The sequence below is a fragment of the Ordospora pajunii genome (genome assembly GCF_021821965.1).
Source record: "Ordospora pajunii strain FI-F-10 chromosome Unknown Cg_12A, whole genome shotgun sequence".
Classification (NCBI taxonomy): Eukaryota; Fungi; Microsporidia; family Ordosporidae; genus Ordospora; species Ordospora pajunii.
In genome coordinates, this window is record NW_026848135.1 from 128,208 (window position 1) to 143,299 (window position 15,092).

Here is a 15,092-nt window from a genome sequence, read left to right on the forward strand (position 1 = left end):
GCAGCTGTCAGGCACTTCCTTCTTCCTTTGCATCCGCCATCATTGCAGACACACGCAAGTCCAGCGAGATGATTGTACACTTTCTTTCCAGCTCTCTCAATGCACCGTCGCATTCCACTATCATGTCCTTCATCAAAGCAAACTTTTCATCCAGGCACATCTGCAGGGGCATGCCCAACACCATTGCCACTAACTACCCTGCACTTCAAGCACATTCATTGCATGCAAGCCTTACACAACACCATGCCAAGAAAAATTATTTAATTTTGGTTATGCTATCATTTCAAAGTATGCATACGTACACCTGAATGCCCAGCCAATCAGCACAGACAATATCTGCCCTATTGGTCATGCTCACATACATAACATTACAGCTTTGATTTTTACGTGTACTGCGAGTAAATATTTTCTGCATTATCATTGCTACTCAATTCATCATTATAACGAATGCTTCCATTGATGGACTTGTTTACAGTTATACAGTGGTAAACATAATTGCAGACTATCTGAAAATCTTTCATCTGCTTTGCTGTAAGCTCCATCCCATCTACGAACATTTCTCGCACTCCAGAAATCGCCTCCGATATTCCCTGCATGATGTAGTTGACTGTTGGCCTTGTACCATCCCAGATGACCCCAATGGCTCGCCCACACCCTTTTGGATCGCCATAAACCGCTACATTGCCAGACATCGCTTCTGTCCTGCTTGGGCAACTCCACAGGAACAGATGCACACCTATATTCCCTTTGTACATGTTGGTCTCGTAATCATGCATCTGCTTAACCCTTTCCAAAGGATCTTGACGCTCGCACGAGCGGTCAAATGCCATTCCCGGTATCGAGTTTGAATCGCGATCGACCAAATTCAGAGTAATTCTGACTTTATAATCACTTAGAAAGTCGTTGTATGGCGCCAGGACTTGATCATACAGATAATGATAGGCGGCATCTTTTTCATCTTTACCTTTACCTGCGGCGTCCTTGATTGCATCCATCGTCATTTTGTCTAGATGTGCATACAGGTTGATGTCGTATATCTTCGGATCATTTGTGCACGTATAATAGACGTCTTCATTTGACGATGTAAAAGCACCAACAAGCATAAGCAGTGGAATGATCGCCAATGCTGTAGCAAACATAGTTTTGCCGCGCTTAGATCAGTTGATATAAATATTTTGTTTGAAACGAGTGTTTTAGTCTGGCGCTGTTTCTTTACTGCATCCATATACCAATCTGTCTTTGGAAACAGCAGCCTGGCTGTCTGACACAAGTTTCCTGATTGTGTTTAAGATGTTGAAAACAGAAAGGCTGTTTCTATTGTCCATCTTCTTGACAAATCTTAGGAGCACTGCCTCGGTTTCTGTTGTGCGCGGCGTGTGCATGGTGCATGTGTATGTTATGTTATTCAGGTATGCATAGTATGCTATTTCCTTTGCTTTTGTTTTTTCGAGTGCATTTACAGCCACCGGATTGCTAGCATTTGAGTATATTTGGCTGTATGCATCCACTCCGCACCCATTACATATTGACCTCAACGCAATCACGGACTCAACTTCGGCACACATCTGGAATATCAGCATGTGCGATCCTGATTCTCGTGCTGCATACACTACATCATTTGGCAATGGATCGATGCCACTGCTTGTATTGCTTGCAGAAAGCATGACGTGTTTGTTGAAGCCAAGACCGCTAAGAATGCTAAGAAACTCGCACTCAGTGCCTTTTCTGACGGCAACAACAAATTCATGCAGTGCTTTGTTTTTGAATCTGCCGACTGCATGAGCAATCGTGAGAGACTGCAGTGTTCCATCGAAGTATAGCATTATTTTTGTTTTTGGACGGAGTCCTCTGAGGCACCTGAGAATCCTACGCAGCAGCTGCCGTTCGAAACAAGCGTTGCAGTATTCCAGGTTGTTTATTCTGATCGACGGTATGCCATGGCACAGCGAGCACTTCACGTGGCACGCAGCAGGATCCATGGATGAATTGAGCGTGGGCTTCGACCCTTGATACTTATGACGGCGGAATCAGTGGCTGCAAATGTTGAGAGGATCCGAGAGATGATGGATGGGATTCTGAGGGATACCGATGGGTATCTTGAGAGATATAGGAGTTATGTGATGCATGCAAGAGGGATGATATGCAGAGACAAGCAGGAGGGCGAGGTTCTGCTGCAGACGGTGGCTTCTACTCTGAACGAGATGAAGGAGAAGAACGAGATGCTGGTTTCAGAGAGGAATGCGCTGAAGGCGAAAATTGAGCAAGATAGCGAGGACATGAGGATGTCGGATAACGAGCGACATGAGCTGCTGAACCAAATCAAGGAGTTGGAGATGAGCAGCTTTGGGTTGAGCGAAGTATCCAAGGAGAAGAAAGGCATGTCTGGAGCACTTGTACGGAAGATGGAGATGGTTTCTGAGAGAAATAAATTGAGGGAGAAGCAGATGGAAACGAAGGTGGGGCTGTTTAGGAAGTGCCTTGGGATGGACATAGTTCCGATAAGAGAGAATGTGATTAAGATTGTGTTTGGGAAGATGTGTGCAGATGAATCTGTGGAGTGTTTTGTGATGCTTGACTTGTCTATAGACATGCCTGTTATTGACATGTTTCCGAGGATTGACAGTGTTGAGCGGATGAATGCAATGTTTAGAGTGCATGGGAATTTCCATGACTTTCTTAGTGCAGTGAGAAGGGAGTTTAGGAAGGAGTACACGAGGATGCAGCCATGATGGGTGTTTCTTGTGTGGGTACTGAGTGTGAGTAGTGGCTGTGCATGTGTGATTCTGAAGGCTTTGAATAAAGTGGTGTTTTGACGAACTGTTTGGCAACGGTGAGAGAGGAAGTGATGCATGTGTTAAAGAATCGAAGTTAGCGACCCATGAAGAGCTACAGACTGGTGTACAGCCCGGAGCCGAATGAGAAGAGGTTTTTGTTTACGAATGTGAGCATTAGTGAGCTGGCGGTGCCGGTGCTGATATCGAGGGAGAAACCTGTGAAAGAGGAGGTCGTGTTCAACACGAAGAAGAAGAGCGAACAGATTGAGTATGAGGACGATGGATACAGAAAGCTGAAGGAGAAGGAGGGATGCTTGCTTGTTGTGGAGGACAGCGAGAACAGGGTGTACTCTGGGAAGATGCAGGACCTAGGTGCGAGCGGATCATGCTATTTTGTGTTTATCAACATGGGGACGTATCTGAAGGTGGTTTCTGTGAGGAAGTGGTACAGGTTCAGCCAGAGGATGCAACAGGACATTATACAGGACAGCGAGGGAGAAGCAAATGAAGGGGAGATGATGAGAGTTGAGCGGGACATCAGCTCAGAAGATGAACGGGAGGACATTGACTTTGAGGATGATTTTGATGACGATGATGGAGAAGAAGCAAATGTGTTTGTTGTGAGGGAGAAGCGGCTGAATAGTGCAGGGCACAAGATGAGGAACATTATGGAGAGCTATGAGGAGAAGGAAAGCGAGTCTGAATCAGCAGAAGGGGATGCAAATAGCAATGGCCAGCAGGCAAAGGCTCTTACAAAGGCAGAGCTGTATGAGATGCTGCGTGGGAGGAGGATTGCACTCCGTGATCTTCTGAAGGGAATCAAAGCACAGTATGGGCTTGAAGAGGGGGAGAAAGAGCTCTTGAAGGAGTTTATTGGAGAAAGCTGTGGGTTTGAGGTTGACGAGACGAATGGAGAGAAGTATGTGTTTTTGAAGAAATAAATCAATTTAGCAAGTGGGTGTGCAGAAGCACGAGTTTTTGGAAGAAAGATTGTGGCCCTGATGAGACGTGTTCTTGAGGACAGGCTTCTGAGGATTTTGAAGGAAGTTGGGTATGAGGTGGTTGAGAGGAAGGCGCTTGAGGTGTATGTGACAGGGCTGGAGACGTACATGCTTGCGTATCTGAGGACAATAAGTTCATTATCAAGGCACGGGATGAAGTCGCACTCGACACTGCTTGATCTGCTGTGTCTGGTTGATGGCAAGCGATTTGATTGTGGAAGCGTTGGAGAGGCAAGAGTTGAGTATGAGAACGAGGTAGCTGAGGAAGAGGAGAAGTTCAACAGTCCATTGTCGTCGAGTATTGAGAAGTACATACACATATATGATTTTATGCCTAGCTTCCCTGCGATTCATGCGTTTAGGCAGACGATCACAAAGCCAAACTGCAAGAGCAACAAGTCGGCAAATGTGAAGAGCAGGCTGGAGCAGAGTCTACGGGCGGAGGGTAATCTACTGAAGCTGATTAAGGCGTCTGAGTCACTTCCGCCATTTATCAATTTTCTGTATTGAGGAAGGATGATGAACCGAATAAATGAGATCTAGTGTGATTTTGAATGAGTACGGGCTGAATGAGAAGTGTGTGCATGCATGTGCAGATGTAATGTACATAAGTGCCATAGATGCGAAATTGAAAGTGTGCGCGAGTACAGCCTGCATGTGCTGGTGGGTTGTGTCTGAGGAGTGAGTTTTGTGACGGGGCATTGATAGTATAGTGGTTATTATGTGAGCTTCCCAAGTTCACGGCCTGGGTTCGATTCCCGGTCAATGCATTTTGTGCATTTAGCGCACGAGGCTCCCACATGCTGTTTTTACTTTGTGCGCTTGCCGGGAACATCTCCCGCCACTTCGATCAAAACATCTGCATCGACGTGCTAGCCATCGCATCATGCCAAAAATACAAAGGCTTGCTGATCATGCCAGCAAGAGAATCAAGACACAACAGTATGTGGCAGATCATTATGTGGTTGCAAAAGAGCTGATAGAAAATTCGATAGATTCAGGTGCAACACGCATCAAAATAACATTTGATGATTGCATAACTGTCGAGGACAACGGATGCGGCATCGAAGACCTGGATGCAATTGCAGTTGAAGGCTCTACATCCAAGGAGTCAATGTCCTACTATGTGCTTGGATGTGTGCAAACAACAGCAAGGTTCTTCTATGGATTCAGAGGACAGGCGCTATGGTCGATCGCAAGCATGAGTGACCTGGAGGTCACATCGAGGTCAACAAAACCGTTTGCCATTTGCAAATGCTTCAGCACCAACACGACGTCCAGATGTGCAAGAGAGCGAGGAACAACTGTGGAGGTCAAGAACCTGTTCAAGAACAATCCTGTAAGAAGGCTGTCGAGCCGAAGCAGCATCCGTACATATCTTGGCAGGATATGCAGTCTTCTCGAGCATTACAGCTGTGTAAATGATGTGGAGTTTATTCTGTTCCATGACAGAAAGGTGCTGATGAGCCTGAAGGGATGCGGAGTGCCTCGTAAGTACTTTGAATTGCAGTATGCGCAGTATGCAGGGCAGTATATGGAGATATACACAGGTGTGTTTGATCTGATTATGCTTCCTGTGGCAGCCAAGAATCCTAAACAGATGATTTTCTTGGAAAAGAGGCCAATTGAAAGCAAGAGGATCCTGAATGCAATAAGGAAGGAGTTTGGAATGTATTTTGATGGAAGACCAGCGTTTGTGCTGGTGATTAAGTGTTCTGGAGATGTAAATGTGGCTGTTGACAAGAGCGAAGTGATTCTTGATGATGAAGAGGGAATTATAAGTCTTCTACGATCAGAGATCGGCAGGTTTTTTTCGGCATCGATTGTTGTTGTGCCTGGAAAGGCTGTTGCAAGCAGCACTGATGGAAGTATTCCAGGCAAATGCATGCCAAGAGATTTGGAAGAGGTAAGCAGGCAAATCAGGTCAAGAAGTGATGTTTCTAGTGAGTGTGAGGCCTCAGGTAAAGAACATATGCCTTCAATAATAAAAGAACCTAGCACGGCAGAGAATGCCTGTAATTCATCAGAAATAGATCAGGCTGGTAATCGAAGCAATAAAAAAGTCGAAACTGACGACTTGGAGTTCATGATTCTACCGGAGACTGCCATATATTCATATCAGGATGATGCATGCGCAGATGCGAATAATGCACACAGAATGAGTGTTCTTGACAAGCACACACATGTGAATAAGTCTGAAAAGCATAACACTCGGGATATTCCAGAGCATATCGCAGGTAGTGCAAGAGGCTTTAGCAGTGACCTGGGCATTAATGCATACGAAAGCGAAAAGCCTACAGCAGGCGCATATATGTTTTTCAAGCACGATGAGGCAGTGCAGCCAAGACTGTGCTTTTCAAAAGAAGACTTTGGGAAGTTAGAGGTCATAGGGCAGTTCAACCACGGGTTTATCATTGCAAAGCTAGACAAAACCGATAAGACATATCTTGTTGCAGTGGATCAGCATGCAGCAGATGAAATTAGCAACTACGAAAGAATAAAGACATCTTTTACTCTGAAGACACAGAAGCTGCTTGTTCCTATTGATCTGCATCTCAATGCATTGGATCAGATCATTGTGAACGAAAACCTGGACATTCTTGCAAAGAATGGATTCATCATAGGCGACGGGGCATTACAAGCAGCTCCAGCATATAAGAACGAGGTGTTTGGTGTTGATGAGTTTTTTAGGTTTATTGAGGACATAAAAGATGGGGAGAATGAGTTCTGGAAGATTCAGGAAATAGTTGCATCAAAGTCATGCAGAACAAGCATAATGATAGGCGACACACTCTCGGCAAGTGATATGAAGAGGGTTGTGAACAATCTTGCATACTTGGAAAGGCCATGGAAATGTCCGCATGGAAGACCAACGTTTATGATCCTCAATGAGTGCTTGGAGACGTGAACTCAGTGCATACCAACAATAAAGCAGTGTTTTATTTACTCAGTCATACAAAGCGCAGGGAATAGCTCAGCAACCCTATTCACATCATTGATGCCCACCTTTCCTCCTCGCTTTGCTGCTCTCAACCCAGAAATGGTCAGTAGGTTCATTGCATGCCTGAGCCCAGACACGCCAGATATATGAACAATCTTGTCAAATGCATCCTCATCAACAGAAACATCTTCCTCGATCATCCTGTGCTTGATAATTGCAGCAAGATCTGCTACTGTGTGGCTCTCTGTAGAAATAATCAGTGCACGGTCAACAAAGTCTCTTGGAATGCCGTAAGGACACTTCTCACTACTGCCTCGGACTATGCTTTCCTTCTTATTCGTGGACACCAGGATCACAGGACAGAAGTCTTCCTCAATCGCCCTGTTCAGAAACGAAAAACTCTCGATATCAAGCATATGAACCTCATCAATAAACAGCACTCCACGTACTATCTCGGCCTTGCCCTCGTTCACCCATCCCCACACCTTTCTATTCACCTCATCTCGTGTTTCAGGCTTGATCTCGCCTGTCTCCCCGCTAAAAAGCGCAAGATATCCCTCGGCCTTGCTGTTGACAACATCGACATCATGCAGCGATATATCCTGCACCTCTTCTCTGATCTTCATTAGCTCACCATCCGGGCACGGCACAAACCTTGTGTCGATCCCAACAGCCTCGCCTTTCCTCACTGTGCTTGTTCCAATCTTGTACACTCGCCCTTGCTCTTTCACTATCCTTATGACATCTCCAGTGCTTATTCTTTCTCTGTCAAGCTCTGCTCTCATCTTCTCGCCAATATCAAACGACGACTCCATGTCTGTTGTCTTCAGCACTATTCGCTGCCCGCTTAGGCTCACAACCTCCCCCTCGATCACCTTCACATACTCCTTGATCCTTAGCCCGACCGCCTTTCTCAGCGCTTGGATAATTGCCTCAGACTTGCTCATCCCAAGGCTGTATATCTCTGTTCCACTGATCGAGTTCATGCACACGCCGCCAAGGCTTCTCGAAAGTGCTATTGCCAGCGCCGTCTTTCCTGTTCCTCGCTCGCCCTTTATCAGCACAACTCTGCCCCCGCCGTTGCATTCAACCATCTTCTTCACCAGCACCATCGCCTTTCTCGCTGCCTGCTGCCCAACAAGCCCGTCACAATCATATCCAAGCCCATCTCCATTCGCATCACATCCAAGCCCAGTTATGTGCGAGTGCACATCGATCCTGTTCATCGTCTTCACGTCTCGGACCTCCATCGGGGCATTCTCCAGCAAATATTTGTCCCAACCAACTCTGCAAAACAATTTATTATCCCAGCATCCTTGAAAACACCTCCTCTATCTCCTTGTACAGCCTGTTCAGCCTGCTTTCCATTCCTTCATCTGCAATCTCAAACTTCATCTTCATCAGCCCATAAAACACCTCCTCGCTCTCCTTCCTAACCGTCAGCCAGCTCAGCCTGCGGTTTGTAATTGCATCCTTGCACCTGTCGAAATACCATATGATGTTCCTCAGCATCAGCCTGGTCTTTGTAAACGGGCAGTAGTTGTCGTAGTTCGAATATCCATTCTGCTGCAGAAAGTCCTCCTTTATCATCTTCGACACATCAAGAATAAGCTTCTCTGTCTCAGAGAGCGCATTCTTCCCCACAAGCTGCACAATCTCAGACAGATCATCGTCTAGCTGCAGAATCTCTCTACACTTCGTCCTGTTAACAGTAAATCCTGCATCGACGCTCTCATAGTATGCTTCCAGGTTCGAAAAATACTTCGAATAGCTCAGATTCCAGTTGATCGATGGAAAGTGCTTCCTCTGTGCAAGCTTCTTATCAAGCCCCCAGAAAACCTGGACTATCCCAAGAGTTGCTGATGTCACAGGATCCGAAAAGTCTCCTCCAGGCGGTGACACCGCTCCAACTATGGTCACAGATCCCTTTCGCTTCGGCGATCCAAGACACACCACAGATCCCGCCCTCTCGTAGAAAAACGCAAGCTTTGCTCCAAGATACGCAGGATATCCGCTGTCTGCCGGCATCTCAGCAAGCCTTCCACTTATCTCTCGCAGCGCCTCTGCCCATCGCGACGTCGAGTCTGCCATCATCGATACATTCATGCCCTGGTCCCGAAGATACTCAGATATCGTTATTCCCGTGTATATGGATGCTTCTCGCGCTGCAACCGGCATGTTCGATGTGTTTGCAACAAGAACGGTCCTCTTCATAATACTGTCCTCCTTTCCTGCCACCGTCAGCTTCGGAAACTCCATCAGAACCTCGCTCATCTCGTTTCCCCTCTCTCCACACCCTACATACACAATCGCATCGGAGTTCGAGTACTTCGACAGCGACTGCGAAATCACCGTCTTTCCGCATCCAAACGCACCGGGAACCGCAGTGGTTCCGCCCTGAACACACGGAAACAGTGAGTCAAGAATCCTCTGTCCCGTAAACAGCGGATGCGTGGCGTTTCTTTTCTCCTCAACAGGCCTTGGAATCCTTACCGGCCATGTGTGGTACAGATACATATTCTTCTTCCCTTTAGCCCCCTCAATCTCCATCACCACATCCTCAAGCGTGTAGTTTCCCCGGCTTGCCACAAACACAACCTTTCCGTTCTCCTTCGGTGGGACGAGAATCTTCGTCTCAATCAGGCTGTTCTCATACACCTTTCCAAAGATGTCGCCTCCAACAACATAATCTCCAACACTCACGCTCGGAACAAACTCATACTCCCTTCTCCGATCAAGCGCAGGAATATCCACTCCCTTAGGAATAAAAATCCCTCCTGTTGTCTCCCTGATCTCCCTGAGCGGCCTCTGGATCCCATCGTAGATGCTCTCAAACAGCCCAGGCCCAAGCTCAACACACAATGGCTGCCCCATCCGCACAATCGCATCGCCAACACACAACCCACTTGTGTCTTCGTAAACCTGTATTGTTGCACGATCCCTGTCGATCTTGATAATCTCACCAACAAGACCCTCGCTTCCAACCTTAACAAGCTCATACATCGCACATCCAATAAGGTCACATCCAATCACAACAGGTCCGCTCACCGAGTACACCTTTCCTTCCATCCCCTTCTTTGGCTCATCAATGCTTAACTCAGCAAATGTTTGTTGCACAACATTCATCATCACCCTTGCCTCACAACTTTTTATTTGTCGATTTGCCTTGCACTGTGCCTTGAATTAATCACCCATGCCAGATCATGCATTTGCTGATGCAATCCATTAAACTCAACACAACTCTTCCTGTAATGCTGTCGTTATGCCGCTCAATCCATGCATTTGGCAATCGCACATTCGACTACTCCACGCTCGCATATCGCGCCCTCCTTTAAATTCCCCTTTGAAAGCACCACACGCGCACTGTCTCGTCTTCTTGGATCAAAGCTCAGCATGTTCCTGATAAGTCCTACTACATCTCCATCAATGCCCTCAAAGCGTTTGTCAAACTCCGCATCAAACATATCAGGAACTCGAATGCTTTTCAGGTGAGGCAGCTCCAACCCTTGAAAATCCCCATCATCAGGATAACCTAGAAGTTCAAACACTCTGCGCAGCTGGTCAATCTCTCCCTCTCCAGGCATTATTGGCTCTCCCACCATCATTTCACCAACAATGCATCCAACAGACCACATGTCCACTGATTCGTCATATGATTCGGAACCAAGGAGTACCTCGATCGGTCTGTACCACAGTGTGACAACAAGGTTCGTCATCTGAGAGCTCGTCCGCCTTGCCAGTCCAAAATCTGCTATTTTCAGGCATCCGTCTTTCATAAGAAGAATGTTCGATGGCTTCAGGTCCCTGTGCACTACCTTGATGCCGTGCAAAAACTCAAGGCCCTGCAAGAGTTGGCTCGCAAAAAATCTTGCCATTGATGCATCCATGGGGCCGCTCTTCTGAATGAATGTCTTCAGATCAGTGTCACAGTACTCCATTACTATAAAAAAGTCGTTAATTGCTGTTCCTTCAACGACTTCACTAATCCTCATGATGTTATTGTGCTGCAGATGCCTTAGAATCATAACTTCTCTGATGTATAGAGTAGAAAACCCATTTGTGTCGTAGCACATTGACGGATTCATCCTCTTTATTGCGAAGATGCTCGTGCTTTCCTTGCATCTCACCTTGTATACACTCCCAAAACTTCCTGAGCATATCCTGCTTATCTTTTCATACGCCGATATGCTTCTGCATCTTCCTACAGTCTGCATAAGCCCCATCCCGGGATAGACTCGCCTGTTTGATATAGCATTGAAGCATCAATACATCAGATGCTAGGATTCGATTCACCTCGTGGTTGCTTACAGATAGTTACTAGAACCGGTTTTATTCAGAAGTTTGGTATCTGCACCAAATAGTGGCTGCCATTGTGCATGGCATCTACCAAAGTATTTGCACATTCTAGTGATTATTCTTGCTCATATACTCGCACATCTCATGCCAATATGCACCGCATGTAGACTCAGCGCTTATATTGATACGCTAGCTAGGGCACCCAAGGAAGATACAGGCGGTAACACATTCAACTCATTTCCAGGAATACCAGTATTCACAGCCACATTGCTGCCTTCTGCATCACTCTTCAAATTTTCTCCCACGGGCTGGCTTTGCTTGTTTGCCGTTGCATCTGTGCTATCTGCTAGCTTTGCACTGTCAGATTCATTGGCTGTTGCCTCATTCTTGCCTTCTGCCGCGCCAATCACCTTAGTACCATTTATATTATCTGTGTCTGCAGCATCAGCATTCTTTGCGGTAATGCCCTGTGAACCATTCGTACTTGTGTCTACTGTTTCATCATTTTTGCTTGCAATGCTAATGCTCTGATCTGCAGTGACATTTGGATCATTCGTGCTTGATTGTTTTGGCTTGGATGCTATTCCAGTGACATTGCCGCCAAACAGCTCTCCTATAAGCTTTTCGAAGTTTTCATCGCTCGGCGTTCCACTCTCATCTTCAGACTTGTCATGCCCAATAATGTTTTCAAATCCTTTGATCGATGTGCTTGGAACAGCACCTACACGTCTGTAATGTTCAGTGCTTGATGGCGAGGCATATATGTCCGGCCTATCAAGCATTCCAAGCACGTCTTCTCTCTCACCATTGAAGCCGTTCATCCGATTCGGCGCAGGCTTTGCCTGGTATGGCCTACTGATAGCGTAGTATGGATGACTTTCAATTGCATTCCCAGTGTACATGGGAAGGCCTTCATGCATGCCCATTGGCATCGCTGTGTCTCTTGAGAACCTGATATCCCTGAGTATATCGAGTGTTCTATCCAGCTTTCTGTTGACAGTATTCATTCTTTCCTTGATGATGTCGAGCTTGTCCGTGCTTGATAGGCTCATGAATCTGCCCGGCGTTGTCTTTTCGCCAAACAAAGACATCCTGCCCTTTGCAACAAGGCCAGATGGCTTCAGCGTGCTCCTGCTAGGAGTAACAAAGTCTATCACAAGCAGGACCATCACGATTCCCACAGTCATTGATCCAAGAAGAAGCGCTGTTTTCTGGCTCTTCATATTTACATCAAATACATGCAGGCGATTTATACTGAATCTGAAGCAGTGTTTCATGCCGTTTCAACCTGATGCAAAACCAGGTTTTAATATTCCCATGAAAGCATGTGTGGTTGGGGGAGGGCCTGCAGGGCTGTATGCAGCAAAGTTCCTTGTTGACCGAGGCATTCGCACCACGCTATATGAAAAGGAGGCCGAGATTGGCGGGCTTTACAGATACTCGCTGTTGCCTGTGTCGAAGATGGCGCCGTTTGCGAGGCTCCTAAGTGATCCGAAGTTTGATATCAAACTGAATAGCCCTGTAGATACTGTGCGCCTTGAGCAGCTTGAGGATGGCTTTGATGTTTTTGTGATTGCCACAGGCGCAGGAGGCCCAAGGATGCCAGATATTTTCGGAGCAGAGCATTGCATCAGCGGGCTGGATGTGATTAAGGCATTCTGGAATGGAGAAGATGCAAAGCATCGAGTTGGAAAGAAAGTGCTGATAGTTGGAATGGGAAACGTGTCGATGGATGTTGTAAAAGTTGTTTTTGGATGGGCAGGCCGTCATTCAGAACGCAGGATTGACGCATGCATTGGCAGAAACAGGAGCGTTGGTGTAGGTGCAGAGCATGTCACGATTGTATCTCGAGGCAATGCATACAACGGTTCTTTTTCGAATTCAGAGCTTAGAAGTGTGCTTGAAATAGATGACCTGAAGATTATGTGCTCGGAGGGAAAGAACAGCAGCCTAGGCGAATGCAATGGATTACAGAGCTTAAACATAAAAAGAGTATTTGAATGGATTAAATGCATCAAGGCAAAGATATTTGATGGAACCAATCGTAAATGGTGGGAACGACGGAAGAAGATGCTAACAGAGAATAGAAATGGAAGCAGGAAGCTTCATATGAGATTCAACACGTTGATTACATCAATAGCGAAGGATGACGATGGGTACCGAGTAGTGCTTGAAAGGGATGGCGTGGGATCTAGTGAGGTTTTTGATTCAGTTGTATGCTGCATGGGGTTTGAGAATGCACAAGTACACAAGATGATGAATAAGAAGCCAATGTTCCGTATTGGATGGGCAAAGCATGCAAGAGGAAATGTGGATGCAGTGATGAGGGATGCGCTTCTTGCAGTGATGCACATTGACCAGATGAATATGAACAATCAGAAATTGAAGGAAAGCAGTACGATGTGAATGAGGCTTTTGCATGCTATTGAGTCAGCATGCATAATAGTAAGAGTGTTTGTATGATCAGCTGAGAGTGCCCTTGAATAAGCAGATGCCGAAAGTGATTCCTCTGTCGACGGTCTCGTATTTGGTTTGCGGCATGGTTGAATATTTCATGGAAAATGCTGGTGACACAGAGGAAAGGCTCAAAGAAATTGGATATGAAGTTGGCATAAGAATGCTTGAGGTACACGGATTTGAGAGGGAAGTGTATGTTCCAACCCTTCTGTATCGGATTGCATTTGATTTGCTTCCACATGTCAACACTAGCGACAGAAGGATTGAGAAAAGCAATCCCAGCGATGGAGTATATCTACTAATGGATATGGACGGTGCTTTTTCAAGGTTCATGTCTGTGCCGCAGAGCTGGGATGGATTTTCCGCAGATTCTGTTGTTTGTGGGTTTGTAGAAGCAGCGTTTGCAGCATCTGGGCATCAAGCAAATGTTGTTGTGTTTCCAAGCCCTACTGAAAGATATCCGAACAGAATTGTGTTTCAGATAAGCTGCTTGAAATAGCGCCATTTTGTAAAGCAATGCATCAGGTGAAATAAAGTCAGTATGCTATATACACTCGTTTATTTTACACTACTGCCTGAGCCAATGCTGGGCACAATCAACTTACTCATCTGCCTCATCAAGTTCTCAGGCGTCATTATTCCAAAAGCACGATTTGCTTCATCATCCTGCTCGTCTGAAAGGCCATATTCCGGCTCGATGCATTGTTTGGATTGTGCCTGAGCCGATTCATCAATTGTGCCATCACATCTAGGCGCCTTTTTCTTCTTGAATGCATCTTCGTTTGTGAGAACCTCATGATCAAGCGTCCATCTACCCCCCTTTCCTCGTGCACCAGGGTCTCTAGGAACCTTCTTGAAGCATTTGTTCAATGACAAGTTGTGTCTAATTGAGTTTTTCCATACAGGATTTGCATACCTGTAATACTCAAACGAATTCTCAATCCATTGATATATCTCGTTCAGTGTAAGCTTACCATTCTCACTGGTCACTATTGCCTGTGTTATTATCTGTGCATACGAAAACGATGGCTTTGATCTTACATCCATCTTTACATCACTCACCTCCTCCTGCTCATTGCATATGTCGTCTTTGCTCGCACACACTTCGCTCTTCCTTTCATAAAAGTGCCTTGGATCAATACACATTTCTGGACTAATCGGTCTTTTACTATTCTCAATGCACCGCATATAAACCCTGCATATCTCATCATCATCATATACATCCATCAAGCATGGAAACTCAGGCGCCTCTGTTCCTTTGCATTCACCACATCCATCCATCACACATTCTATGCCACCCATCGCATCTCGACCGAAACCATCCTCTACACACTCCAGGATCATCCTCAGATCTTCTACTCAATCTCAAATATATAATATTTCTCATTTATTAAAATTACACTAATTCCAATTTCACACACATCTTCTGATATCTCTCAAATCTACATATTGCCTAACCAAGCACATCAAAAACATCATTAACTCCAATAATTTATTTCATACCACTGTGGTAATTTCACAGCCATGGCTATACAGCCCATCAGAATTGTATCCTTTTCCCTCCTCATTTCCATAATATTGCTTACACCCTCTTCTTCATTAAACTTGCTGAACAATATTTAT

General features: G+C 45.8%; 13 protein-coding genes and 1 non-coding gene across 14 annotated transcripts; 7 read left to right on the plus strand and 7 right to left on the minus strand.

Annotated features, from left to right (window-relative positions):
• Positions 1–383: 383 nt before the first annotated feature.
• Positions 384–1,139, minus strand: HK407_12g17760 (uncharacterized protein; the record flags this gene model as incomplete). The annotated part of the gene is made up of 1 exon (XM_060421727.1): positions 384–1,139. One exon carries the CDS (start codon positions 1,137–1,139, stop codon positions 384–386), a length of 756 nt encoding a protein of 251 aa, XP_060276102.1.
• A 54-nt stretch (positions 1,140–1,193) lies between these two features.
• Positions 1,194–1,979, minus strand: HK407_12g17770 (uncharacterized protein; the record flags this gene model as incomplete). The annotated part of the gene is made up of 1 exon (XM_060421728.1): positions 1,194–1,979. One exon carries the CDS (start codon positions 1,977–1,979, stop codon positions 1,194–1,196), a length of 786 nt encoding a protein of 261 aa, XP_060276103.1.
• A 36-nt stretch (positions 1,980–2,015) lies between these two features.
• On the plus strand, positions 2,016–2,729 carry HK407_12g17780 (uncharacterized protein; the record flags this gene model as incomplete). Its single annotated transcript, XM_060421729.1, has 1 exon — positions 2,016–2,729. The coding sequence occupies one exon, from the start codon at positions 2,016–2,018 to the stop codon at positions 2,727–2,729; it is 714 nt and encodes a 237-aa protein (XP_060276104.1).
• A 149-nt stretch (positions 2,730–2,878) lies between these two features.
• Positions 2,879–3,715, plus strand: HK407_12g17790 (uncharacterized protein; the record flags this gene model as incomplete). Its single annotated transcript, XM_060421730.1, has 1 exon — positions 2,879–3,715. The coding sequence occupies one exon, from the start codon at positions 2,879–2,881 to the stop codon at positions 3,713–3,715; it is 837 nt and encodes a 278-aa protein (XP_060276105.1).
• A 60-nt stretch (positions 3,716–3,775) lies between these two features.
• Positions 3,776–4,285, plus strand: HK407_12g17800 (putative transcription factor TFIID; the record flags this gene model as incomplete). The annotated part of the gene is made up of 1 exon (XM_060421731.1): positions 3,776–4,285. One exon carries the CDS (start codon positions 3,776–3,778, stop codon positions 4,283–4,285), a length of 510 nt encoding a protein of 169 aa, XP_060276106.1.
• Positions 4,286–4,473: 188 nt separating this feature from the next.
• HK407_12g17810 lies at positions 4,474–4,545 on the plus strand. The gene has a single exon. It is a non-coding gene; the product is annotated as a tRNA-Gly (tRNA).
• A 116-nt stretch (positions 4,546–4,661) lies between these two features.
• HK407_12g17820 (MutL protein) lies at positions 4,662–6,683 on the plus strand (the record flags this gene model as incomplete). Its single annotated transcript, XM_060421732.1, has 1 exon — positions 4,662–6,683. One exon carries the CDS (start codon positions 4,662–4,664, stop codon positions 6,681–6,683), a length of 2,022 nt encoding a protein of 673 aa, XP_060276107.1.
• A 35-nt stretch (positions 6,684–6,718) lies between these two features.
• HK407_12g17830 (TIP49 P-loop domain-containing protein) lies at positions 6,719–7,966 on the minus strand (the record flags this gene model as incomplete). Its single annotated transcript, XM_060421733.1, has 1 exon — positions 6,719–7,966. One exon carries the CDS (start codon positions 7,964–7,966, stop codon positions 6,719–6,721), a length of 1,248 nt encoding a protein of 415 aa, XP_060276108.1.
• A 52-nt stretch (positions 7,967–8,018) lies between these two features.
• HK407_12g17840 (ATP synthase alpha/beta) lies at positions 8,019–9,845 on the minus strand (the record flags this gene model as incomplete). The annotated part of the gene is made up of 1 exon (XM_060421734.1): positions 8,019–9,845. The coding sequence occupies one exon, from the start codon at positions 9,843–9,845 to the stop codon at positions 8,019–8,021; it is 1,827 nt and encodes a 608-aa protein (XP_060276109.1).
• A 140-nt stretch (positions 9,846–9,985) lies between these two features.
• HK407_12g17850 (protein kinase) lies at positions 9,986–10,939 on the minus strand (the record flags this gene model as incomplete). The annotated part of the gene is made up of 1 exon (XM_060421735.1): positions 9,986–10,939. The coding sequence occupies one exon, from the start codon at positions 10,937–10,939 to the stop codon at positions 9,986–9,988; it is 954 nt and encodes a 317-aa protein (XP_060276110.1).
• A 249-nt stretch (positions 10,940–11,188) lies between these two features.
• Positions 11,189–12,289, minus strand: HK407_12g17860 (uncharacterized protein; the record flags this gene model as incomplete). Its single annotated transcript, XM_060421736.1, has 1 exon — positions 11,189–12,289. The coding sequence occupies one exon, from the start codon at positions 12,287–12,289 to the stop codon at positions 11,189–11,191; it is 1,101 nt and encodes a 366-aa protein (XP_060276111.1).
• Positions 12,290–12,329: 40 nt separating this feature from the next.
• Positions 12,330–13,418, plus strand: HK407_12g17870 (putative pyridine nucleotide-disulfide oxidoreductase; the record flags this gene model as incomplete). Its single annotated transcript, XM_060421737.1, has 1 exon — positions 12,330–13,418. The coding sequence occupies one exon, from the start codon at positions 12,330–12,332 to the stop codon at positions 13,416–13,418; it is 1,089 nt and encodes a 362-aa protein (XP_060276112.1).
• Positions 13,419–13,503: 85 nt separating this feature from the next.
• HK407_12g17880 (putative transport protein particle protein) lies at positions 13,504–13,968 on the plus strand (the record flags this gene model as incomplete). Its single annotated transcript, XM_060421738.1, has 1 exon — positions 13,504–13,968. One exon carries the CDS (start codon positions 13,504–13,506, stop codon positions 13,966–13,968), a length of 465 nt encoding a protein of 154 aa, XP_060276113.1.
• Positions 13,969–14,027: 59 nt separating this feature from the next.
• HK407_12g17890 (forkhead domain-containing protein) lies at positions 14,028–14,813 on the minus strand (the record flags this gene model as incomplete). Its single annotated transcript, XM_060421739.1, has 1 exon — positions 14,028–14,813. One exon carries the CDS (start codon positions 14,811–14,813, stop codon positions 14,028–14,030), a length of 786 nt encoding a protein of 261 aa, XP_060276114.1.
• Positions 14,814–15,092: the final 279 nt, after the last annotated feature.